Source organism: Equus asinus, chromosome 23, assembly GCF_041296235.1.
Source record: "Equus asinus isolate D_3611 breed Donkey chromosome 23, EquAss-T2T_v2, whole genome shotgun sequence".
Taxonomy (NCBI): Eukaryota; Metazoa; Chordata; class Mammalia; order Perissodactyla; family Equidae; genus Equus; species Equus asinus.
Window position 1 is genome coordinate 51447691 of NC_091812.1, and position 27877 is coordinate 51475567.

General features: G+C 42.5%; 1 protein-coding gene across 4 annotated transcripts in view; it reads right to left on the reverse strand.

Annotated features, from left to right (window-relative positions):
- The window catches only part of SLC24A2 (solute carrier family 24 member 2), a 237299-nt gene that overhangs the window by 25956 nt on the left and 183466 nt on the right, over nt 1–27877 (reverse strand). For all 4 annotated transcript variants that reach the window (XM_044756777.2, XM_070495604.1, XM_070495605.1 and 1 more), the window contains 2 exons: nt 18145–18243; nt 15176–15294 (listed from right to left, as the gene is read on the reverse strand). In XM_044756777.2, the coding sequence (XP_044612712.1) occupies nt 15176–15294; nt 18145–18243 (218 nt within the window). The remainder of the gene's footprint in view (nt 1–15175; nt 15295–18144; nt 18244–27877) is intronic.

The following is a 27877-nucleotide window of genomic DNA, read 5'->3' on the forward strand; positions in this document are numbered from 1 at the left end:
ATCTATAGACTGGGGATAGTGACTCTCAGGCCATTGTAGGATGCCCAGTGTCTGGTAGAGACCAGGGGATCAATAAATGTTAATCCTCTTGCCTTCTGCCCTTGATCTCATCTCTGTGACTAGCTGTGTGACCTTAGGCAAGTCAATGGAAATGCTGGAATAGCAAAAGAGCACATACTACATGCGATCTGTAAGGCCTCTGGTCCTGCTGCGCCTCATGGCCTTTTAGGCCCCAGTAGTCATTAAAAACCACGTCATTGTGAGGCAGAGCTTCTTTGTGCCCCGGAATGTTATAATGTGGGACTATCTTCTTGTCCAAGAACTTGTCATTCATTTCGTCATAAGAATAGTGACAGATCACGAAAGATAAGCTGCCATCTTAGACATGGGCAATAGTTGAGAATAGGAGCTCTAGGCTCTAAGAGAAGGAGCCTCAGAATTTCAGAGCTGGAAGGGGCCTAATTCATTAAGACCCCTCATTTGAGGGCCCTAAGATGAAATGATTTGCTTAAGGAAGGTCATAGTGCCAGGATGGGCCTGAGTGACCCCTCATGTCACTCCCAGCTCAAGGCTCTTCCCACATACCACACTGCCTCCCTTCCTCACTCCTAAAACATAGGTGTGAACGTGCAGTATGTGCAATAACACAGGCTCCCCATCTTTGTTCTGTAATAGATTTGACCTACTAAAACAAAAATTCTAGCTACAGCAAACACTAGGCATGTAATTGACGTCCTTTTGCTTGATTATCTTAATTCCAGAACTAATTTCTGGTGGTTTGGATGGCCCACATTCCTTGAAAAAGCTGATCAGAAGCATCCGATTTTTAGGTGCATTCTTTTACTTTTTTCTGAGTCTGCCATGGGCTGAATATTTGTGTCCTCCCAAAATTTGTATGTTGAAATCCTAACCCCCAAGGTGACAGTACTAAAAAGTGGGGTCTTTGGGAGGTGATGAGGTCATGCTGGTGAGCCCTCGTGATTGGGATTAGCGTCCTTATAAAAATGACTCCAGAGAGCTAGCTTGCCCCTTCTGCCCACAGTGAAAAAATGGCCATCTAAGAACCAGGAAGTGGGCTGTCACCAGACACTTGATCTTGGCTTCTCAGCCTCCAAAATTGTGAGAAATAAATTTCCATGGTTTTTAAACCACACAGTCTATGGTATTTTTGTTATAACATCCAGGGCAGCTTTGAAGAGGAAACGAAGTGCAGATTTGTGGTTGTATACATCGGAGGGGCCACTGCAATGCCCTCTTCCTCCTCTGCCTCCTTGGCTGATATCTCCAAGGTCCCAGGCACAAATTTAGAAATGAAATGTGGGTGCTGATAAGACATCAATGAATGTCAGGACTTCGAATATAGGTGAGGAAGAAAGGCTTGTCCTTTAGCATCTCTGTCTAAAAAAAAGTACAGAAATTTAGCCCAGGCTTGACGTAGGAGGAGGTGACAACTAAGTACACCAATGGCCAAAATGAAGTCTTGAGTTTTTATGTGCATTTCATTGCTTGATGTCACCCCTGATTCCCATAACTGTCGATAGTCTGCACTGACACTTCTAAAATGACTATCTAGGGGGCATTGTTGACGATGGATTAAGGCCTTCACAACAATAAACTTCCCTGAGTCTAACTTTAGCAAGAACTGCAATACGAGGTGGGTTATTTCCAGACTCCAGCATTCAGTGTTCAAAGGCCAATAGAACCTCGGGGGAAGAATATGCACAACAAAACAGCATGGTCTTTAAACAGGGACTATCTGCTTCTCCTCCTACCTCTGTCCTCTTTCATTATTGAAGCATTAAAAAAAATACTCTCTTTGACAAAAGTGGCATGTTTTACTTTTCCAATTAGGTTTCCTTGGGAACTAGTGAAAAGGTCTGTGTGCTCGTACGGTGTATGTGTGGGAGGCTCCGAGGAAGTGAAGAACTCTTGAAAGTGCCTTACCCAATGAAGGGACTGTTGGAGAGGGGATTAATAGAGAAAGAATCCACTCTCGGTCCAGAATGTTCTTTTTCAACATTATTGCTGTTACAAAATTAATTGAGATAACCCATGAAAGGCCCTTAGAACGCTGTTTGACACATAGTAAACACTCAATAAATGTTGGTTATTATTTTTAATAAATGTTCAAGAAAATAATTTCTTCAAAGACATCCAGGGGAAAGAAGTTTGACTAAGTGAATTGTGATACTTCCAGCAATAAAATTCTATATTCAATTATTGGATGTGAAAGTGGAAACTGCAATAATTTTGTTCCTCTATCTATCCACCAACATTTATTGAGCCTTCACTGACTGAAGTGATGTCAACAATGTAATTTATTTCCCTCTTAGGTTAAACGAATAAATAGAAGGCCTTTGTAAATAAGACAAAGGGGAAAATTCCACAGCCCTAAGGAGAAAATGCTATTTTATCCCAGTAAGTAGGCTGTAAGTAGACTTTCTATCAGAATACAAAGCTTCCAAGCAGATGGCAAGACTCATAATATTGTGACACCTTGATTCTGTGTTTCTTGCAGAGCTAAAAACAATAGTAGAGTTGGAACTCTCAAAGGTAAAATTACCAAAAATGCACAGTCACACTTTAATACAGTGAAAGGCTCTGAAATCAACAACTATTTGGCAAGTAGAAGGCGCCTCCCAAGAAACATTCCAGAGTGCTCTCCATTTGGTAAACTTAAATCATAAAGGAAATCTATTAAAAATTAGATATTTTAAAAAAGATAAATATCCATACAGTCAATGTATGAGTCTGCTTGGGCTGCCATAACAAAACACCACAGATTGGGGGCCGGCCTGGTGGCACAGCGGTTAAGTGCGCACATTCCACTTTGGCGGCCGGGGGTTCACTGGATGGGATCCCGGGTGTGGACATGGCACTGCTCATCAAGCCATCCTGAGGGGGCATCCCACATATAAAGTAGAGGAAGATGGGCATGGATGTTAGCGCAGGGCCAGTCTTCCTCAGCAAAAAGAGGAGGATTGGCAGATGTTAGCTCAGGGCTGAGCTTCCTGAAAAAACAAACAAATGAACACAAAAACATTTCAAGACACCACAGATTGGGTGACTTAAGCAATGGAAATTTATTATAAACTCCCACCCATAAATACCAGCTGGCTCAGGGACATTAAGTGGTTATCTCTATTTTTTCCTCAACTGGCCAATTAGTGGGGTCAACATATCAGTGTTCATTATGCCTATTACGGAAATAGAACACCATGCTTGAAATTGGAATATGGAAAAGACCAACCCATAAAAATATTCACTACTGGGTTGCAGATCATTTTGGTCTCACAGACCCAAAGACCTGTACTCAAAATCTCTAAGTGATCCAAGGGAAGATGAATTTTTGGGACCCCAGAACTATAGTTCAGGACTTGACAAACAAGGTGTGTTGTGATTCGTTTTGAAAGCAAACTCAGAGTTCTGGGATGGGTCAGCTAAGGGCTCTAAGGCTAAGGAAAACTTCATTTGCCACTTGCCTTGTCTCTTTGAAAAGGGAATGAAAACAGGAGAGTCTGGAAGAAGAAAAACTGTTAGTTCCAAGGATGGAAAACTAGAGAGCCACATTTGGAAAAATTCAGTTACTCAACTCTAAGATGAGTTCTTACTGACAGTTATAGACAGAATGTTTGTGCCCCTCCAAAATTTATATGTTGGAGCCCTAACCCACAGTGTGGCCATGTTTGGAGATGGAGCCTCTGAGGAAGTAGGTAAGGCTAAATGAGGTCATTAAGAGTGGGCCCCTTCAGTCTTGGAAGGTTGTGCGTTTCTAGGAATTTATCCATTTCTTCTGTTTTCCAATTTGTTGGCATATAATTTTCATAGTATCATCTTATGATCCTTTGTATTTCTGTGGTGTCAGCTATAACTTCTCATCTTTTTGCTTGAGGAAGATTTGCCCTGAGTTAATACCTGTGCCAATCTTCCTCTATTTTGTATGTGGGTCACTGCTGCCACAGTATGGCCACTGACAAGTGGTGAGGTCTGTGCCAAGAAACTGACCCAGGCTGCTAAAGTGGAGCATGCTGAACTTAACCACTAGGCCACGGGTTGGCCCCCATAACTTCTCCTCTTTCATTTCTGATTTTATTTATTTGAGCCCTCTCTTTTTTCCTTGATGAGTCTGGCTAAAGGTTTGTCAATTTTGTTTATCTTTTCAAAGAACCATCTGTTAGTTTCATTGATATTTTCTACTGTTCTTTTTAGTCTCTAGTTCATTTATTTCTGCTCTGATCTTTACTATTTCCTTCCTTCTACTAACTTTGGGCTTTGTTTGTTCTTTTTCTAGTTCCTTTAGGTGTAAGGTTAGATTGTTTACAAGCATACCCCATTTTATTGTATATTGCTTTTTGCGCTTCACAGATACTGCATTTTTTAAAAGACCCTTCATCAGTGAAAAGATTACAACTTACTGAAGGCTCAGATAATGGTTAGCATTTTTTAGCAATAAAGTATTTTTTAATCAAGGTCTGTACATTGTTTTTTTAGACATAATGCTACTCCACACTTAATAGACTACAGTATAGTGTAAATGAAGCTTTTATATGCACTGGGAAACTAAAAAATTTGTGTGACTCACTTTATTGCAACATTCACTTTATTGTAGTGATCTGGAACTGAACCTCCAATATCACTGAGGTATGCCTGTGTTTGCAATGTTTCTTGTTTCTTGATGGAGGTCTGTATTGCTATGAACTTCCCTCTTAGAATTGCTTTTGCTTCATCTCATAGATTTTGGAAAGTTGTGTTTCCATTTTCATTTGTCTCAAGGTGTTTTTTGATTTCCTATTTGATTTCCTTTGACCCACTGGTTGTTTAATACATGTTGTTTCGTCTCCATGTGTTTGTGTTTCTTCAAGTTTTCTTCTTATAATTGATTTCTAGTTTCATATCATTGTGGTTAGAAAAGACGCTTGACATGATTTCAATCTTCCTAAACTTACTGAGACTTATTTTGTGGCCTATCCTGGGGAATGTTCCAAGTGCACTTGAAAAGAATAGGTATTCTGAGATTTTGGATAGAATGTTCTATATATATCTATTAAGTCCATCTGGTCTAATATGTCACTTAAGGCCAATATTTCCTTATTGACTTTCTGTCTGGGTGATCTATCCATTGATGTAAGCGGAGTATTAAAGTCCCCTACTGTTATTATACTACTGTCAATTTTTTCCTTTATGTCTGTTAATATTTGCCTTATATGTTTAGGTGCTCTTATGTTGGGTACATAAATATTTATGAATGTTATATCCTTTTCTTGGATTGACCTCTTTAGCATTACATAATGCCCTTCTATCTCTTTAGTTACAGTCTTTGTTTTAAAGTCTATTTTGTCTGATATGAGTATTGCTACCCCAGTCTTCTTTTTATTTCCATTTGCATGGAGTATCTTTTTCCTTCCTTTCACTTTCAGACTATGTCTGTCTTTAGATCTGTGGTGACTCTTTTGTAGGCAGCATATAGATAGGTCTTGTATTTTTATCCATTCATCCACCCTATGTCTTTTGATTGGAGCATTTAGTCCATTTACATTTAGAGTAATTAATGACAGGTATGTACTTATTGCCATTTTGTTAATTGTTTTCTGGTTGTTTTTGTAGTTCTTCTCTGTTCCTTTCTTTTTCTCTTAGTCTTTTCCCTTGTGGTTTGATGATTTTCTTTAGTGTTATGTTTGGGTTGCTTTCTCTTTATTTTTTATGTATCTATTGAAGGTTTTTGGTTTGTCATTACCATGAGGTTCATATATATTGACCTATATATCTAGCAGTCTATTTTAAGGTGATAATCAGTTAAGTTCAAATGCATTCTAAAAGCACTACAATTTTACTCCCCACCATGTTTTGTTTTTGACATCATATTTTACATTTTTTAAATTCTGTGTATCCCTTAACTAGTTATAGTTGATTTTGCTACTTTTGTATTTTAACCTTTATTCTAGCTTTTGTTTTTTTCCCGAGGAAGATTCACCCTGAGCTAACATCTCTGCCAGTCTTCCTCTATTTTGTATGTGGGATGCCTCCACAGCATGGCTTGATGAGTGGTGTAGATCTACAACTGAGATCTGAACCTGTGAACCTGGGCTGCCGAAGCAGAGTGTGCTGAATTTCAACCACTACGCCATGGGGCTGGCCCCTATTCTAGTTTTTTAAGTGGCTGATCCACTGCCTTTATTAAATATTTGCCTTTACCAGTGAGATTTTTGTCTTTCACATATTTTCTTATTTCTAGTTATGGCTTTTTCTTTTCTGCTTCAAGAAGACCCTTTAACATATCTTGTAAGGCCAGTTTAGTGAAGATGAACTCCTTTAGTTTTTGCTTGTCTGGGTAACTCTTTATCTGTCCTTCATTTCTGAATGATATCCTTGCTGGGTAGAATATTCTTGGTTATCAGTGTTTTCCTTTTCAGCACTTTAAATATATGCTGCTACTCCATTCTACCCTACAATGTTTCTACTAAAAAATCAGCTGATAGTCTTATGGTGGGTTCCCTTGCATATGGCTTGTTGTTTTTCTCTGGCTGCTTTTAAGATTCTCTCTTTGCTGTTTTAATTATAATATATCTTGGTGCGGGTCTCTTTGGGTTAATCCTGTTTGAGATTCTCTGTGTTTCCTGGATGTCTGTTTCCCTTCCCAAGTTAGGGCAGTTTTCAGCCATCATTTCTTCAGATAAGTGATATGCCCCAGTGATATCGCTCCCTGATGCAGGTGGCTACGTCAAGGGCGGGGTTCCCATCCATACTGTGTCTCTGTCTCTCCTACTTGTCCCTATGTGGTCCCTCTGTTGTTTGTTGTGCAGGAGCTGTTTGATGAGCCCTCAGTTCTTCTTCAGAAGGAATTGTTCTATAGGTGAAGATTAGGTGTGTCTATGGGAGAAAGTGAGTTCAGGGTCTTCTTACACTGCCACCTTGGACCTCTACTTTCCTAACTGTTCTTGTCTTCTATGTTTTCTCTTTTCAAGAGAGAAGTCAAAAAGAGGTATGTGAAAAAGCATCTCTTTTTGAAAGGGAACACCATCTGAGACATTTGTACATTTGTATTGCCTTCTGTGTGGACATCCTGAATCAACAGAGCTAACATTTAAGTAGCAAACAGATTTTTTAAAAAGTGACAAGTCTCTTCCTGTCTAGTGGTAGGAAATATTCACTCTCCTTATAATACTATTATACAGTTTCTTTTACACAGAGATGGAAAAAAAACCTAGCACCAAGAATTTAGCATATTAAACACAAAATGATGAGGTTTCACTCATAATGGCAACCTGAAAAACTTAATCTGCTCTGACATGACTTGGAATTGAAACCAAGGTTTTTGAAATATTTTTCTGTGAATGATGAAGCTGTCTGGACCTAACTTTTCCAAGAAGCCAAGAAACCATTTTATTATAATGTAAAATGGCACTTGGAGATTCTGGTGAAATGCAATTGCTTTCTTTCACTTTGCATTTTGCCCAAATAATTCCAAGGTGCAACCTAAGGACAAGATGGATTTATTTCTGTATTGCTATTGTAAATTGTTTTTTGTATAGTTTTCATGGGCTTTGTAAATTCTGGTGATACAAATCATAAAAGATCTGTCAACATAAAAGCTATTGGAGAATCATAAAAAATAATTCAAAAATATTCTCATTGTTTTGTTATCATGTAGATTAGAATTACTCATAGGAACAGTAATATTAATGTCAGTATTTTCTTTTCCAGTGTGGTAATGGAGTTTTTTCCATTTTATTAATAGTCAGCCCCTAATATATCTTATGTAAATGATTAATAGATATTCCTCAAACTCCTTCAGAAAGCACAATGACAAATGGTGTTATTAACAGTAAGATTCTCAGTGAATATATAATTCTTTATCAGTACTCAAATTTAGGCAGAAACTCAAGAGTCTGCTATTTATCTATTTCATTTTTAAATGTGTTCAAAAGGCCTTTGAGTACATCTTAAGCAGTTGGTAAATATTGCCCAGGTCATCAGATGTAGGAACTGGACTTCAGCTTTTCCTTAAAAAATATATGTATAGGGGCTGGCCCGATGGCTGAGTGGTTAATTTTGCACGCTCTGCTTCGGTGGCCAACGGTGGCCAAGGGTGATCCTGGGTGTGGACATGGCACCGCTCATCAGGCCATGCTGAGGCAGTGTCTCACATAGCACAACCAGAGGCACTCACAACTAGAATATACAACTATGTACTGGGGGGCTTTGGGGAGAAGATTAAAAAAAAAAGATTGACAACAGATGTTAGTGCAGGTGACAATCTTTAAAAAAACAAAAATATATAGATTGAAAGAAAAAAAATGTTAGCTCCCCCAGAAATGTAACCCATATGCTACGGTCTGGTAGGTAAAATATTTGAATCTTTGTCTTTTTTTTAAAAGTGTGTATTGGGTTTTCTCTGTTACTAACAGGTTTCTTTTCTAGGGCAATCATAGATCTCACTTGGCTTGGGTTTTGAAAAATTCAGTCTGATGGAGAATCTTTGGGTCTTCCTTTTCTTTCTACTAGACTATTAGGCCTGGCCTCTCTCCCCAGCACTGCCCCTGGGCTCTGGTGGTGTCGGACAGAGACACACCCCCATTTTCCACCAAAGCCTCCATTACTTGTGTGCCAGAATCCTCTTCTTGTGTTTCACTGATGTCCCAAGAGACTGAATAGTCTCATCAATCGGAGGAAACGTGGTCTTTGGCTGTTTTTAAACTTTCAAAATGGTGAAGCTGGTTATGCCACCTTAATCATGTAGAAAAGATACTTATGCTCTTTGAACAATCGGAAGGTTTGAGGTTCACGAACCTCTGTTAAACCTCACCACTGATAAGAACGTAAACATTTGCTAACTAACGGTAATATTTTAGGAAGAAAGACATCATCTGGATTCTAGGCACCATCTGCTTGGATAATCTTGGAAATCCCTACCAGAGCTAACATTTTTGACCAAAGTTTATTATGAAGTTTCCCTAAGGGGCTCTAAAATCATAGCTGTAAATTTAAACAACAACAAGCCAAAACAAATCGCTGTCCTGATAACGATGCTTTTTCACCACCCTCAGAGATCCAAATTTCATCCTAGAGAGATATCTTTATGAGTTTTATGTTATTTTTTGAGAAATCTAAAATCCCAATCACTTCCATCATCTTTCTGTACTCATCCTTTACTTAGTCACATAATACTCAAACATTTTCATCACCACCATGAGGCTGTATGAAAGCAGACTTTAAAAACTCTACTGAGTTTAGGTAAAGACCAAAACTAGACTAGGGAGAAATAAGTCAGGACTGAATTCCCAAAGGGAGAAAGGAAGGGCTTAAAATGGGAAGGTGATATTTAAGTTGTAAAGTGAGAAAGGAAGAAAAAAGCCTGCATTTTACACATTCTCTCTCTTTCTCTTTCTCTACCCATATGTTATGAATGCGTGTGTGTGTGTGTGTGTATATATATATATATACACATATATGGTTTTTTCCCCCTCTTTTTCCCAGGAATGTGATTTTCTTATATAAATCTGTTTGGCCACTGGGCAATTCTTAACCAAAGCAAGGACAATTCTGATTTCCATAAAGACAGAGAGAAATTTTGGAGTTGAAATGAAATAAAGGTTGCAATACATAAAAAACTCTCTCACACCACATGAAAATGTAGGACACAATAAAAAGAAAAAAGAATTTCAGCTTTCAGAATCTAAGAAATTTGCAAGGCATTTCCCCTCCTCTCTCATTGTGAGCGCGTATTTAAGCGGTTTTGATGTGTCATGCATCGAGGACCATGATTCAGCAAGGTAGGGAGCAAGCCAGCCAAAGGCAATCAGCTGGCTGTTGTCTAGATTGGCAAAATTAAAACGTAAGAAAATACTGGGTTCTGGGTGGGAGAGACTATTCCTTTGAATTGTCTTTCAAACCTGGATAAATTCCCAACACTGAAAATTTGGAAGGCCGGCAAATTCTTGGTGGCGGCTCAAATCAGTTCTCTCGATGTTAGAATCGACAGCATTGTGTCAGCAGTCACTGGGAGAAGACAGCACTAAGCCGTTCAAAAAGTCAAATTATTTCTTGGTCCCACAGAGTACACAAATGAAGCCAAAAACCTCCTGCAAACGGTCTTCCTCTGTGAGAGAGAATATTTTAAAATTCTCTTCATTGCCAGGGTAAAGTCTGTACTGAAGAAAGCTCTCAGAGATGAGGTGTCAATGTAAAATTAGTTCACTTGTAAATAGGGTTTTTCAAACAGCGGCTTAATTACAGGAGACAAGCTAACTGCTCAGGAGAATACTAGCGATGTGTGTGTGGTGCATGGCGCTCACACTGTCCATTCATGAAGCTGGGATGCACACCTCACTCTTCATGTAGCTTGATAATATAACCGGGAAAGAAAGAAAATGAACACAATAAAAAGGCACTGAATCATTTTTGTGACACTGTGCTTTGGGTGGCCTGAGCATTCCAATTTCACACCTTTTTTCTGACTCTGGAGTCATAGTCCTAATCTACCCCATTGCCCAGTCTTTCCCACCTGGAAACCTCAGCATCATCTACAACTTCCTGTCCTTCTTCACTCTCTGTGACCAATTTATTACCAAATCTTAATTCAGCCACAGAAACAGCTCTCGAATCCAGCTGTTGCCATCCACGCCACAGCTAATACTTGGTCTAAGGCCTTGTCATTGGGGCTACTTAAGAATCATTTTAAAAAGTTTTGCTAAATACTGCTAATCATAGCAAACACCCATGCCACGCTTAGTATGGGCCAAGAACTGTTCTAAGAGCATTCCATTCTCACAACAATGCTATGAGATAGGTGTTGTTACTATCTCTGTGTCACAGAAAAAGAGAATGGAGAACAGAAACGTTAAGTGGCTTGTCCAAAGTCACACAGCTGGTAAGTGGCAGATCTGGGATTTGAACTCATGAGGTCTGTCTCCCGAGACTCGACTCTTAAAACGACTAAAGCATACTCCTTCTGTGTTAATTTAACCCATTATTATTTTTAGATGTGTTTTTTTTGAATAGGTAACACAGTTAACTGGTTCAAAATTCAAAAGCTACAGAAGGCTACGTACTGAAAGATGTATACAGAAGACTACCTCCCACCCCAGCTCCCCATCACCCAGGCTGCTGTTCTGGAGGTAATCAGCATGACCAGTGTCTTCAATAGCATCCCAAGCAAATGCTTGTATATTAGTAAGTTATTTCCCTCCTTTTCTCCTTTTATACAAATATAGTACACTGGGTGTAATTGGCAGGTTGCCTTTTCCACGTAACATATATTGAAGATCATTCCACACGACAGCATGGAGAGCTTCCTTATCCTTTTTCTTTCTTCCTTTCTTTTTTGAGAGACTGCAGATGGTCTAAACTAGGGGTGGGGAAACTTTTCCTGTAAAGGGCCAGATAGTAAATATTTTAGGCTTTGTGGGCCATATGGTCTCTGTCACATATGCTGCTGCTGCTTAAAAAAAAAAAATCTTTAAAAATGTAAAAACATTCTTGGCTTGTGGGTCATACAAAAACAGGCTGCAGGCCAGATTTGGCCACGGACCACCGTTTACTGATCCTTAAACGACAAGGCCCTCAGCTCGCTGCCCTGAATCCAGTCTTCCTCCACTCTGGCCGTTTCTTGACCATTCTGAACGAGCTATCTTCAAATCCCACGCTGACACTGCTCCCCTTCAACCCTCCATGGCTCCCACTCCCAGCAGGTGAAGTCAGACTGCTCGGCCCCGCCTACAATGCCCTTCACGATCCACGTACTCCTCCACACCTCCACGTCTACTGCACCGCTCCGTGCCACCATCAGCTCTTTGCCTCAACTCCTGCGGTGACCTCTTTGCCCCACTATTGCTATACAACCTCTTGCCACAAGTCCAGTCTCCACACTGCAATGCAAGGGATCTTTGACAAGAGTAAATCACATCTGGGAACTTCCAATGGCTTGTTGCTCCTCTAGAAGAAAGTCAATTTCCTTAGCACGGTCTACAAGATGGGCCAGCTCTGCTTGGCCTTCCTGTCCGACTCCTTGCCTCCACGTTCCCTCCCACCAGTCCCCACTCTCCAGCCACATTGCCTTTTCTGTTCCTCAAACAAGCCAAGCGCATTTCTGCATTTGTGGGTGCTGTTGCCCTGGCTGGCTCCTTCTTAAAAGTTCAGCCTCAGTTCAAACACACTTCCTTAGTGAAGCCGTCCCCCAACTCCCACCCTAAAGGGGCCTCTCCACTCGCCCTCCATCATGTCACTATGCTTTATTCTCTTCACGGCCCTTATGGCCATCTATAATTATATCTTGGTTTACATTTACAGTCTCTCTGCTCTGCTAGAACATGTGGGCATCTCCAGTGCCCAGCACATCACCTAACACATATTAGATGAACACTAAAAATTTTTCTGATTGAACAGTTGAAGAATTTCAGCCCAAATTACCTTTCCTAGTGGATCTCTCTTCACTCTGCACCTTATATTTCAGTCTCCAGTTCCACTGGCTTTCTCACGATCACTAAATATGAATTTCCCTCTTAAGGTTTTATCCCTTTGCACATGTTGTCATCTTGGTCATCTTTTCTGAATGACAAACTCCTATTCACCCATCAACACCCAGCTCAAATGCTACCTCTTCTATGAAGCTTTTACACTTTCCCTTGCTAGGGTCAATTTCTTCCTCTGGCAGGCTCCCAGAGAACTTTATACAGATCTCCATGATCACACTGGGCCATAGTTATTTACCTACTACCCATGTTTATTTATTTACTTATTATACCCTAAATACCTCCAAACATATATGTGTATTTCATTTTCATTTTACCTATGTTGAGCTTCAGGGAAGGGACACCTTGAATGGAGTTCATATATAAGTATGGACACATAATAATACAAATAGCAGCATTCAGCTCTGTGCCAAGTGCTTACTGTACATTATCTCATGTCACTGTCCTAATAACCCTAACGAGGCAGGTACTATTATTCTCTGTACTTTGCTAAAGCGAGGCTAGGGAACTTGCTCCCGGTGGATGTGGAATCCCCACCAGGCCGTCCTGCCCCCAGCTGGTGGGCTGGCTCCTGGAAGGTCTGTCTGCCCTTGAGCTCTCAGGGTCTCAGGGTGGTGCACAAATCAGTCCTGTCTGCCTGTGCGACACCTGGGGGCACTGCTCTGCTCAGAGAGGGGTCAGTTGGGACTCTTGCTCCCCTACAGCAAGGTGTTCCCTTGTGCAGGGCACAGATGTCCCTCTGCTGGCCAGATGGAGAGGCAGGATGACTAGGCAGCCCTCTGCACACCTGTGACCGTGCCATCCCCAAGGGCAGCCAGGTGTCCTTGGGGCCTGCCTCCTGCTGCCACATGCTGCTTATCCATGTGGACATAAGCCGCTCTGCCAGCCCACCCTTGAGCTAAGGCGAAGGGACCACAGGGCTCTGGGCAGGAGGGCGAGAGCCTAGAAGGCAGATGAGAGAAGGGCAGAAGGAGCTGCTGTTTCTTTATCCTTTCCTTTATTTTTTCCAGCTTTACTGAGGTGTAATAGACAAAAGTGACACACATTTAAGGTGTACCATGTGATGATCTGGTATATGCATCCTTGTGAAAAGCACAGCAAAGGAAACCATCAACAAAATGAAAAGGCAACCTATGGAATGGCAGAAAATATTTGCAAACCATCTATCTGACAAAGGGTCTATATCCAAAATATATAAGGAACCCATACAACTCAATAGCAAAAAGCCAAATAACCTGATTAAAAAATGGGCAAAGGACCTGAATAGATATTTTTCTAAAGAAGACATACAAATAGCCAACAGGTAGATGCAAATGTACTCATCATCTTTATCCTTTCCTTTAAACGAAGAGATCTTCCTTGCATATTTCTGCAGGGAATAAGGGCAACAGGCAACAATTAGCATTTTTTTTTTCCTAAGAAGTGAAGACTTCCTCTGTTGCAGAGTGTATCCTGGAGTAAAGGAGAAGAGAGTTCTGGGATAGATTCACTGTAGTCTGGCTTCTATCTGTGGGCATTGTATAACTTTTCAGCTCACTGGGAAAGTTCTATCTGGAGAAGTGGGTCACAAATGTTAGGGTAGTGCTACTCAAACTATGGTCCTTGGACCAGAGCATCGGAATCACCTGGGGGCTTGTAAGAATTGCAGACTCTGGCCCCACTCTGAGTCTGACAAATCAGAATCTGAATTTTAACGTGATCCCCCAGGAAATTCAGAAGCACTTTAAAGTTTGAGAAACACTGGCCTGGGGGCCCGATTAAACTGCGAGTCTGGGGCTCTCTGCCTTAGAAATTCCGATGGGCTTGATGAGGACGAGACCCCGAAATCTCAGAAGTACCACCTACTTTTTGAGCAACTGCGGTCCAGAGCAGGGCTGCGTGGTGGGACCAGTACAGGCACTGGATTTAGTCAGTCCCGAGATCAAACCTCAGCTCCGCTACCTACAAGCTGGGTCATCCTGAGGAATTACTTCATTTTGCTAAGTTTTAGCTTCTTTGGTGATAAAATGGAGACACTAAATGTCTGTGCTTTCGGCTGTGAGGTTTAGAGGTGATAACACATGTAAAGTGTCTAGCACCAAATCTGTGGCACATCATACGTGTAAATGTTAAGTACCATAACTATTAGATTAGACAGCTATGTATTGGTTGCAGTATTGCAGGGGGACCGTGCCAGAGCATATTGGGTAACTTCAACGGCAGGAATAGGGAAGGGCAACGGAGGCTAACCGAGGTGCGATGGCTGTGGTTTCTCTATTACTTAACCTTGACCTTAAAGACACACAGAAAGGATTAAAGACTTAAAGACTGCAACAGCTATCAAACTTTATTGTCTATTAAGAATCACCTGGGAAGTGAGCTAAAATGTTAACTCCTGGGTGCTGCATCCCAGAGATTTTGTTTTATCAGGTCTGGGGTATGGCCCCGGCATCTGCATTTTTATCCCCAGGAGGTTTGATGCATGAGTCCTCCAATCTCACCCTGAGAAACAGTGACTTAGAGAATCTGTGTATTTATTCAATAAATGAAGAGCTTGACGCATGTGGGGCCCGGGGCTGGTACTGGGAAATACACACAAGTATGGATGACTCTGCCTGGTGTCTGCCCAGCTGGGAGCTGGGGCCTCTGAGAAGAAGGCTCTGAGGGTTTGTGCTGCTAGGATATCAGTAAGAACAGTGGCCCAGAAGAGCAATGGAAAAAAGCCAAACCTGGACTTCTGCAGCTTCAATGCTGTGGGAGAGATTTCCATTTTGTACGGGTTCCGAAGCATCACTGGGTGGCGTCAATTCAACTTCTGTGCTGGTGCTGTTTGGGAGCTCGATTTTTTCTGTGATGTAATTTGGACACACACAAAGAAAGCAAATAGAGTCATTGGGTGTAGGAGCCATATTGGAAAGAATATCCTTAAATGTTGGGCCAAAGGAGAAGATAGCGGTCTCTGAGAGGTGATAAGGCCCAGGGCTGGGGTTGTGCCAAATGGCCAACGATTTTTACCATTGTCGCGTGTGCCTTTTAGCACACTCAGCCATCCTCCTCTCTTTACTAGCTCTCTGGCTTCCCCACTGTGGCCTGATGTCTTAACTAGTCTGTCCTATTAGCTCCCATGGCATGCATTCTCTAGACTAGGTAAATTTGCCAACTAGCCATTCAAGAACACGAACACAGACATTCTTAAACCAAAACCATGCCCAACCTACATGCTATTGTTTGTACCCAGGACCACATCTTTTTATAGCAAGATGTTTTCTTTTGTACTACATTTTGGAAAGAATCTTTATTGGCTAGCTCTCAGGGGACTTGGGTCCTAGGCTCTGCCACTATTGGGCTGTCATCTTAGGCAAGTCCCCTTCTGCCTTTGGGTTTCAGAAACCTTAGTGAAATGAGGGGGTTCAACTGGTTGACCTCCAAGGTCCACTGCTTCCAGCTCTAATTCTCTCTGGCTCAGGGAGGGGACAACTCTGCCAGGGCCTAGGCGACCATGGGGAGGGCAGGCTTGGGGACCCAGCTTTCTCAAAATGCCTGGAGAATGCTACTTAGCACATTCCACCCCTGGGCATCCTATTGCAGTCATGGCAAAGGGATGCTTAACAAAGAACAGATGCAAAAGTCTGTATCATCCCTGAGTGAGAGGTAACATTTGGCCAGAGTGAAGCCACAGGCCAGCAAGTGCAGATTCAAGTTTTCTTCTGGGAGTTGAGAAGTGACTCTAGGGTAAGGGTTAAACACTGGGACTGTGATACTGGGCATCTCAGAAGGCCTGGGTTCACGCTCTGGCTCTCCTGCTTATGCTGTGGAACCCTTAGCAAGAGAGTTAACCTCTCTGAGATTCAGTTTCCTCATCTGTGAAATTCAGCTGATGATGAGAACAGTCCCGCCACTACTGTGACCACCACCAACACTACGATCAGAGGGTACGCCTGCAGAGGTTGAATAAGAAAATGCATACAGAGCACTCAGCACACTGTCTGGTACAGAGCAAGAAAGCAAGAGACATAAACTATTCTGAGCCTCATTACAGTAGCTGCCTTGCATTAGAAAGCTTTTTTCAGGGCTCAGAGGAGCACCTCCAGGTGATCAGTGATTGAGAGCACTGAGGTCTGCTGTGACTTCAGTGGGACGGAAATATGAAGGTTCCTAGCCCCTCTGGCTCTGCTGGGTAAGTCTTGGATTTCAGGAGACAATGAAGCTGTGTGGTTCAGTGTCAGGGTTTCCAGGAACATCAGAATGCTCATCAGTATCAGATATGAGCAGGATCAGGCTGCTCACAGAGTAGCAGAATACATTTTTTTCTAGCAATTCCAGAAGGACTAAACGTTTCTATTACAAGTAAACCATCACTGGAAAAAATTTTGAGAGTTATATAAAAATTGTTGGGTTTGAAGGGGCCAAAGTTTGGAAATCATAGGGAAAGGTTTATTTACGTGTTCAGTTGTGGAATACAGAAGGATAAATATGTTTAAATATGGAAAGCCATAGAGACTCAAATTTATTATATATTTCCATGTTTTTAGTAGTGACAGTGTTATGGGTGTGATGTTCTGTTGTGTGGGGCTAGGCCAGTTTATCCTAGTATGCTTGCTTCTGTTATTTAAACTAAAAAATACTAAATACCTTGGGGAATACTAAAACTGAGTTTTGGGGTGTCTATTGGCTGAAATGATACAACTTTAGGATCAGCCTGCGGTGGCCAAACTTGACTCTAGCAACACGGGACACCGAGTCCCAAAGTGGAGTCTAGATGTCCAAGAACAGACATGAACAGATGAGAAGAAACAACCTCCCAGGCATAGTATATAACATTTCAACTTATTTCCTTCAAGTTTTTCTTCTCATAGCCAACAGAATCCTGACTGTTTCTTGGCCAAAGATTTTCCCTGAGCTAAAAGTCAGGATAACAGCAGAGGCAGAAACTCTCCTAAGGAATGTCATGTATTTTGAGTACAACACTGTTGAATTTTGTCTGGAGATAATTTTAGTTTCTTGGGCAATAGCATCGTTTATAGCATAGATCCAGATTAGGTTAAATTTAGTTTGAATTTAGAATTAGTGAGCTATATTATAGTTGCAGATACGAGAGGAGGAACATCATGTTCCAAGTTAAAATAAGATGCCTGAATGTCACAATCTGGTCACACAGGAGCTCACAGAAAGTCAGCCAAAAGAGACCTGGGCTAGTATTACTGAGTTCCTAAGGAAGGAGAGGCAGTGTCATCTCGCAGGGACCTGCCACTCAGTTTAGGAGTGACCAAGTGAACCTTCTGGTAATTTAGTGGGTGTGGCGTAGGCAATGTCATAGGTATAAAATCTGGTTATCAGGCAAGAATTTCAGAAGCATTAAATGTTAAATGACAGGTTTGTGTGTGTCTTCCTTATGTGGAACCCCTGAAATGAAGTGATTTTCTGCTCTTCAAGGGAGATGCCTGGTTAGGAGCTGGTTTTATTTCAAGTTCTTCCTAGAATCATCTTACTCTTCTTGGAGTTCTCCTCGAGTTGGTGACATACTGTGTCCATTCATGCCCCGTACCCCCAGGAGAAATGGGCTCTTCCTGACACCCAGGAAGGAGCTGACTGCAGGTCTGTGTCTGCACTGAGTCAGAGGTGCCCATGCTGGATCCTGCCTCTCTGCCCCCTCCATGCACTCCAGGAAAGGCGTGGGATGAAGTTTCTCTGCACTCACCCACGTGATTGGCAGCCCCATTCTGCCTCTCGTTCTCATCCACCTGGCATTTCTTCTTGGCGATCTTGTGGAGAATTGAAGCCTTTTCTCTGAACCTCCCTGAAGCAAGAGAAAGTGGTGGAAAGGAGACAGGATGAGGAGGAAGATAAAGGAGGGGCTCATGGCAAACAGTGAAGCATTGGCAGAGTAGGCACGTGGCTTCCTCAATTATGCTCCTTGATAGCAGCGACCGCTTCTTTCTGTCCAACTCAAATACCCTATGACCTGCCAGAAGGGTAGTTCCTTGCCTTTCTGGATTCTTCAGCCCACTTCTCTATTTGAGAATCTCAGGCTGCTGGAATACAGATGAATGGTTTGACTTGGACCTCTTCCCTCCCTCCCAATTGACTTGGACTTCTTCCCTCCCTCCCAATTATCAATCATCACTAAAACTCCCCTACTGCTGAGATTCAAAACAGGTCTAGAGAAACAGAGCTGCTCTGGAGGCACAGCTATTTCTCTGGAATTAAATGCTCATACCCAAACTGGCTTTTGACAATGGAAAGCCAAGCCCAGGTACCCTTTGATTTGACTCGGGTTTTCAAACACTTATCTTAATTAACACTGCAGTTTCTAAATGAGTTGGGAGCATGCATCACCAGTTTTCTGAATTAGCTGAGTCAGCTGCAATGAAAGCATCAAGAGGCAACTGATTCCATTTGGGGATTTAGGGCAAAGAATGATCAACTGAGCACAGCAAGCGAGGTCTGTCGGTGATGAGATGCTTAGGGACAGGTGCTGGAAAAAATACCATTCTCAACATAATCATTTAAAACAGTTGTACCACAAGTATAATGCTTCATTTCGTCTCCATTATTAACATAATTAATGGATAAATGCAGGCAACAAGCACAGAAAAAGAGCATGCAAAAATGTAGAGATTAGTGAACCATAGTACATTTTCTTTCTCTTTTAATCCTTATTTTCCCCGTGGTAACATTCAAGGTACAAAGGAACCTCATTTTTAACTGACTGATTATTGCTTGGATTCAGATATGATGAGTCCCTCAAAACCCCACACCACCTACCATTTTCCCACTAGGCATTCGTTGTTGGCAGGGCTCTCTAGCAGCATATTAACTGGGGATCTCATTCTACTTTTCTACTTAGACCAAAACTGAACCAAATCAAACCAAAACCCAAAATGTTTCTCTGGGAGTCTCTTTTCCTAGGATGGGACATGGCAGGTTGGCATACAATTACCCTCCCCTCCTCATGGATGGAAATCATGGGATGTGCTCATGGTGGTGTCTTGTGTGACTGTTTGGAAGTGACAGGAGCTGAAAGAGTGGGACCAGCTGACTCCAACGTGAAGGTGACACAAGACAGAGCCCTTTCTGCTCCCAAGCTCCCTTTGTCATAAACTTAGACACCTTCCACCCAAAAGCAGTCTCTAGGATGAAAATTAGTCTAGGAGATGACTGTGCACCACAGGGCACACTGTCCAAGGAGGTAGGAAGGGAAACATTACACTGAGAAAAGGAGGTCAGCATGTGGCTTGGGCTTCACAACAAATGATAAAGAAGGATGAGATGATGGGCATGATGTCATCCTGAGGGATGTTGAAGGTCAGCATTAGGTTCACCATGCTGGAAGGTATTTTGAACTTGGCTGTTTCTATTTAATCTCCAAGGGAAACTCAGCGGGGAAGAAGGGAAAGGAAAGGCCTAGGGACTAGGAGAAGGAGGAGGTGAAAGTGAAGAAGAAAGGAAAGAAAAAGAAGAGAAGAAGAAGGAATTCAAGGACAGAGGAGGTAGGCAGGGGGCCGAGATTGTCTGGAGGCTGCCCAGGCAGCGCGGATGCAAGACACTTTCCTGGCTGCCAAACCTAATCTTATTTGGGAACTAGATAGATAATGAAGCGGGGTCCTCAGTACTCTGCAGCCTTAAGTCTAAAGAGGGGAACTTCTGGTGGAAGGCAACTCCAAGAAGTTCTCAAATCATCTGCTGAAAAGCCCAGAAGAGGAAACAGGAGGTTATGAAACTTTTGTAGGAGATGATGCTTCTACTAATAAAACCGTTCTGTGGTCTCAGGGTCAGTCTTTGAAGTTAGAACATTCTGCAGCTCTACGAAATAAAGATGATCAACAATTTCTATTTTAAAATTATATTTAAAATAATAAAAAAGCAAGAAAGCATTTAGGAGGGGAAACGAATAAGCCTGTGGAAATAAAATCTGAAATAGCCCAATCCAAGTAATGCCCCAGAGTCATGAATCATGGCAGAGAAAATATTTGACAGAAACCAGCTAACTGCATATTGTTTGTGGTTACAAGAATATTTTCAAGGCTTAGATGTATACCAGAGAGAAGTGATCACAAAAGAGATGCAGAAGCATGGAAAGGTCTGGCCACTCCCTCTGCTGGAAACATCCTTCAGAAGAGTTTTGGCCACTGCCCCTCATGGGCTGGTTCTCCCCAGTTCTCTAAAGGAGGGTTGGGAGAATAGGGAAGGAAAGGATTCTAGAATTGGGATTTCATAGGTTCTGAAACATTTTTGCAGGTCAGGGAGAGTTTTCTAGACTGTGTGTCATCACTTTTCCACTGCAGCAGCACTTGGATTTTTTATGCTACTGAAAGATGGGAGGGATTGGCCTTATTTTGTTCTCTCTTGGGTTCAGCCCTACCAGCAGCAAGGCAAAGCTGCAGAGGCTGGCTAGGGAGCGATCTTCTCCACCCACTTCTCCAACTCAACCTTTGTCCCAGTTAGCTTGACCTGATTACCATTCTGCATTCTGGTTTTCCTTTAAAGATTAGTTTCTAGAAAAGCAGCAGTTGAGGGCCCACCTTCAGAACTCAGCACACACGTGTGCTCCCTCTGGGTAGTGGGGCAGAGCCCGACACAGCCAGGCACGGTCTTTCCAGCCCAGCAGACAGCCCTGGGATCCCCACAGGGCACCTTTGGAGGAAAGCTGTGAGGATGAGGCTAAGAGGACAAGAGTGAGCATGAGGGCCCCGGGGCAGAAGCCAGCACAGGACCTGTGATTCTCAAAGTGACCCTCTGTGCCTTGGGGCAGGAAGGCACGGTACCTCTGGGACCTGTTCAGCCTGAAGCCACGAGCTCGGGAGAAACCACGCAGGGTGTGTGTGTTCGGGCCAGCACAGTATTGTGGTTACATGGATGTGATTTGGAGGCAGGTAGATCTGGGTGTAAGCCCTGCCTGCCTCACTGGCTCTGCCGGGTGAGTTTCTGTGAGTTCCCTACTATTTCTGAGCTTCAGTTTTCCCGTCTGTTAAACAGGGCTCCCAATGGCATTGGCTCATGAGTTAAATGCAAGGCTTAAGTGAGAAAATGTGTGTAAGAGGCTTGTCTCTGATGCTTGCACTGGAAGAAGTCTGAAAATAAGTGGAAAAGAAAAAACAAACTAACAAAAAGCACAGGGTCAAGGGTGACATGGCCCTGAGTTGCTTTAGGAGAACTGTTGACATCTTCTCTTTTCTCAGTCCACACCTGCAGGATTGGGGAATTAGCCACATCCAGACCCCACAGTTTAAGCCTCCCAAGGGCCCTGTGGGATTGGTGTTCAGGTTTCTCTGAGATCCCCAAAGTCAGTTCCAAAACTGATCAGGAAAAGGATCACCTTACATCTTCCTGAAATTGAGAAGGTCAAGGTGAGAAGGCCTGGCCTTCTGTGTTTAAACATTGAAACCGTTGCAATTTTCCAAAGGAAAGAGGGTGATCAGCTTTCTCCCATCCCCTGTGAGGGCTGAGGACAGGCGAGGGACCAAGGCTGCTGCACACGGATTTGGGCGGCTCAGAAGAACTTCCTGGTGCACAAGGGTTTTAGCTCCTCTGTGTCTCAGGCTCAGAATTTTAAAATGGGAATAACGAGAACACCCATCTCATACAATTGTTGGAAGGCTCAATGGCTTAAAACACATCAGGTGTTCAGATGACCTCTGACACACAGTGAATGCTCAGGAATTGTTACTCAGAAAGAGTCATTATTATGGAGGTGAATGACAGTACGTTCTTCCCATAAATTACTGAAAATAAAAAGATTGATATTCAAAATAGAATTGATGCTTAGCAGCCTCAGGTGCAGAGACCTTGGCTGTAAAGGGATTGCTGTGATAAACTATTTTTAGGCATAGATTCACATTGGCATAAAGGTTGACACAGAGGGAGAGATCTAAGAGACAACTGTAGCTTTGTGCCTGGGGACAAAGAAGGAAGACATTTTTGAGTACTTTTCAAAGTGAGGGAAGGAGTGATTTTTAACATGTTTTAAGGCAACCTTAAAAAACATACTGGTGTAAATGCTTGAAGTGTTGAATTTTTATATAGCAACAGATATTTGTATACTTAAAATCTCAAAATAGCAAACTCTGCTCAAATCGTGAGGCATCTACGTCAAACCTCGCTCACAATTTTAATATAGTTTAGCTTGGTCTGAAATTTGCAAAAGAATGCCAGCTGAGTGTCCCCAGGAGAGTGCGTGTTGAGGGGGTGGGAGGGAAGTGTGGAAGGAAAAGATCAAAGCATAAGGGCCTAATGTGAATAAGAACGAATTTTGAAAAAGAACCCAGAATCAGAATCCTTGACCCTATCACCCTGACATAGAAGTCCCAAGCTGCCTTGTAAAATAACCTTTGGAGGGTCTGTTCACTCAAAGAAATGAATTTTGCTTTTGTTCTGCTGTTAATTAATTAAACAACCCCTGGAAACTCCTCCACCTCTTTGCCACCAAGCCTGTAATAGGCAGCATTAAACAGGAACCCTTTGGGTGGGTGATCAGATTAGCTCTTGGCTGCCACAGGACATCCTGAGTGTCAGCAATACAGAAGAGACAGGACAGGAGAGATACATGGATGCAGAGGGAGCGGCCACACACACCTCACTGAACAGACCTTGATTTGGGAGAAGAAAAAAATGAAACAGAAGGGAAAACTTGAAAATAATGTTCTTGAACCTATTTTTGTGTTTTCAGTTCTGCCTTTCCTGTCTCTGTCTTTGAAGTTTATGGCTTGGCATGGAGCTTAAAAAGCAAAAGTGCACCTGAACGTTCCTCCTGTTTATTTCTTGCCTTTTTGATTCTGGAAGCATAGACAGAAGTTAGGCATCCTGGGCTCCTCTCTTTCCCTCACACCCCACATGCTATCCGTGACCAGATCTGTTGTCTCTACTTTCAGAATGTTTCAGAATCCGACCGCTTCTGCCCTCTTAGCAACAACGAGCATTAGGTCTGGCAGGGAGAATTCTGCTGGTCTCCTGGCTGGTTTCCCTCCCACCTTTACCCGTCCAACCCCCCAGCTGGTCTCACCCCGGCATCCTTACTGATCAATCAGATCACGCTACTCACGTCTCTGTGCAAAATCCTGCAGTGGCTGCCCAGGGCAAAGGGAAAGCCAGCGTCTTTACAATGAGCATTGAGGCTCACCTCGACCACCCTGCCCTGTCCCCTCCCCTTCTCTCGCTTATTCTGCTCCAGCCATGCTGGCCTCCTTTGTTGTTTCTGGAAAACACTGTGCACTGTCGCACCACAGGGCCAAGGCATTTGCTGGTCCCTCTACCTGGAATGTTCTTCCCTCAGAGATCCATGGGGTTCACTCTCTCAACTCCTTCAAGTATTTGTTTAAATGTCACCTTTCCATCGAGGCCTTTCTGAGCAGCCTATTTAAATTCGTAGCTCCCTCTCCAGTATTTCCTATCTCCCACATATTTTCTCTAAAGCATTTTTCGCCATCGAATGTCCTGTATCATGATTACTCTTGATTATCATTGCTTTCCACTAGCAGCCAAGCTCCATGAGGGAGGGATTGACATTGGTTTTGTTCACTGCTGTATCCCCAGCGACCAGTAGTGCTCAATAAATCCTGTGTTTGTGGTTTCCAGGCAAGTAGATGAGGCTATTACTCGTGAACACGTTTTTTGCTGGCTAATGACCCAAAGTAAGTCCTTTCAGGTCCAAATAAGCCCATGGCCCCAGGGGGGCTAAGGGTCCACATGTGGAGACCCAGGGACTGTCTGAAGGTGAATAGGAGAAAATGGGGTAGACTAGATGTTCATACTCCAGAGTGGAAGACAGAGGGGCACATCAGTCACCCCCCTTCTGCTCATCACCGGGGCGACAGGCTGCCGAAAGGAGCCTTTTGTACAAGAGGCGGTAAGCACAGCACAGGAGGGAACGCTGGGCTTTGGCTCCTCCTTCTTTATGAAGATGCTCCTCATATGTCAAAGCTTAACTGAAGGCCCAACTTGAAGCCTTCTTTACAGATACCCGCACACCTTCTTCCCATGGAAATCCATCATTCTCATATGATTGTACCTCTGTCACAGCCCTTATTTCAGTTTGCTGCCAATATGTCTGCTTTCTCCACTAGAGGGCAGGCTTCTCTGGGGAAGCGAGCTTCTCTCCGCCATTTTGCAGCCCTCAACAAGCGTCTTAGAATGATGCTTGGCACATCACGTGCACTCACCGAATTGCAGTGAAGTGCTCCCTATGATCAGCTCTCCTGGGTAGCCTGAGCTTCCTTTCAAGTCAGTACAAGTCACAAACAACCTTCCACTCTGCAAATATTAACCAAACCTGTGCTATGTACCAGGCAGTGTTTGGTGAAAACATACATTCAGCTAGTGCTCTTGTAGGCTTCACAGCCTGGAGCCAGAGAGAGAATAAACGAGGACTAAAGATACATGCTCTGATGGTGGGGGCCTTCTCGGAGTGCATGGAAACTCAGAGAACAGTGCAGGTTCAAAGATACAAGACACTACCCTAGCAACTTGAAGGAATAAACTCCTCTTGCATTCTACAGACTCTCCTTGTGGGTAGCTTATTCACCTAAGAGGAACTGGCCTGATTTTTATTCTTAACAGCAAAACATCAAAAATAACAATTTCACCTTAAACAAAAAAACACCAAGAAAATAGAATTTATTTATTCTTCAATCTATTTTTGAAGTACATCCTCTAATATTTTTCCTAATTTTTGTGAAGTACTGTGTAAAACTATTATAAGACTACATCGATATTAATGGAAATCAAACTAGTATTGTAATAAAGTATTTTGTAAAGTGTCTTGAGTAGATATTTTGTGAATGAACAACATAATAAAGATGATTAACATAATTTGTCATTATATTTAGAGACACAATCATAGGACTAGGTTCTGTAATTAATGAGAATATATACATAATTGTGTCTCAAGTGGTGGTCAAACCCATCATGTGTGAAATGAAGCAGCCAGATTTCCTTATCAAGGCTTTAAAAAATAATTTTCCATGAGAATGCCCTTTGGAGCCACCCGTAAAGAATGGATCTATCCATATGTGAATTGATTCTATCATCTCTCCTAGCAGGGTCACCTTATCATGGGAAATATGAGGGTGTTTTTGTAAATATTTTGGAAGATTTCCAATGTCTTTCAAAATTTGGTGTCTTAAAGACCGATATTTTGTCCTTTCTTCCAATTTCTTGCCTCTCCAGGAACTTTGCCTAATCAGTCATCTTTAATCTTCAGTCTTTCCCTTTCCCCTTAGCATGTTATCATGGTCAAGTCTCTCTCAACTTGGGAAGCTTTCTCTTCGCTGCAGGTTTCCTGCTGGCGCTGCCCTCTCTTGCCTTCCCCTAACAGCTGAGCCTCTGAAAAGATTGGTCTATGGTGGTGCCTCCATGTCCTTATGGCTCCTTTGCTCACTTCTTAACTCTGCATCTGGCATTTGTCAGCATTACTCCACTGAACCTACCCTCGGCCACTTTTAGCCCCCACACGACTAGATCTCTCAGTGGCATCTGATATTCCACACCCCTCTCCTTGAAATCCTCTTTGATTTTCAAGGACTCCCAAGAGCACCCTTAAATGCCACTATTCCTCAGGTCTCCCCCCTTGCTCCCTCTTCCTCACTGCTCACGTTCTCCCAAAAGACCCAAGGGACCACTACCTGAATGTCAATGATTCCCAAATTCAGATCTCTGGCCCAGATGCTCCTATCCAATGGACTTCTGATCATCTTCACTTGGAAGTCCCTCAGATGGTTAAACTCAACATGCCCCAAACTCCACACATCTTCCTTGCTAGGAATCTGCTTTTCTGCTTGTATTTTCTATTGGTGATTTTCACATGCCCAGTATTTTCCAGTCATCTTAGAGATCCCCCTCTCCTCCACATGCAATTAGTTGCCAGGTCCTTTTGACTCTACCTTTGAACACTTTAGATCCAACCTTTCCAGCCTGGATGTTGGTTACAGCCTCTTAATCTGTCTCCCAGTTTTTAATCTCATTGCCAGCATCCCTAAAATTTACTCTTCACATGGCTTGGTATGCTCCACACTTCTTTTTTTTTTTTAAGACTCCACTTTAGGTATCTCATCTTTAGGGAAGCTTTCTCTGAGTCCTACTCCTGGGCTGGGAGGCATCCTGGCACTTTCCTCTATCACAGCACCCTGATACCTATCCTATCATAGCAGTTATCACAGAGCCTCAGTGGCGTTATGCTGACCCTCTCCCCAAGTAGCTTGTGGGCCCCTCATGGGTGGGGATGCTGTTTTCCATCTGTCTTCTCTGGTGCTTACTTCTTAGGCTGGTCCTCAGTAAGTGTTTATGAACATAACATTAATACAAACAACAAAGAAGGAGATGTTAGTGTGTGTGTGTGTATGAGGCTTGGAGTGCTCAGTGTATGAAGTTCTATTCAAAGTTTCTTTCCTTTTTGGGTAGAGAAAGAAGAAAGGACCAGAAACACTGCAGGAAACTGGCCAGACTCTCATTTGGTTAATGCTGTGATTACGTTTCCAAAGTCTAATAGTGTTACAGTTAATGTTTGTCTATTTTGAGACTCTATTTTTTTTTAAAAAAAAATCTAATCTAATCAAGTTCAGGCAAAATTAGAATTTTACAAACCAAAAAACTCGCAGCAGGTATCTGATGGCAGAATACAATGATTCGGGCAAAGGACCAATTTGCTGACCTTAGCTAAGGCTGACACTGCTTGAGAGTTAATGTTCTTTATCATTTTAGGTCACCTGCCTTATTATTTTAGGAACTTATTTTTCTGAACATTTCTATCTCATGTACACAGACATAAATGGTTCACACAAAGAAATTCTCAAAGGGGTTTGTCTGATCTCAGCTTTAGAGTTCTGAGCCAGGAAAGGGGCTGACAGATAGAAGGTTTGAACATCTTCTTCTTGTTCCCATCCCTTGCACCCTGTGGATATCTAAGAGATAAATGAATAAAGAACAGCTTTACTAAGGCAGGCCTCAGATCCCAAGACTGGGCAACATCTAGCCCTACTACCACCTAATGAATGGAGAAGATCTCTTCAGAGTGAGTTTTTCAAAGCCCGTATCTTGTGTATGTCTCTCTGCAAATGGGTTGTGACATTAATATATTCATTTGGGCAGAATTCTGATATATTCATGGTACCTGGCAAGGAATAGGTGCTCAATAAATATGTGTTGAATGGTTACTCTGACATATATAAAAAACAGAACTTAACAAAACAGTTCTTTCTTATGATAAGTCTATATATTACCTAATTATTTATCTTTTTTTTTTTTGAAGAAGAAGATTAGCCCTGAGCTAACATCTGCCACCAATCCTCCTTTTTTTGCTGAGGAAGACTGGCCCTGAGCTAACATCCGTGCCTATCTTCTTCTACTTTATACGTGGGACGCCTGCCACAGCATGGCTTGATAAGCAGTGCGTAGGTCTGGCCTAGGTTCCGAACTGGCGAACCCCAGGCCACCAAAGCGGA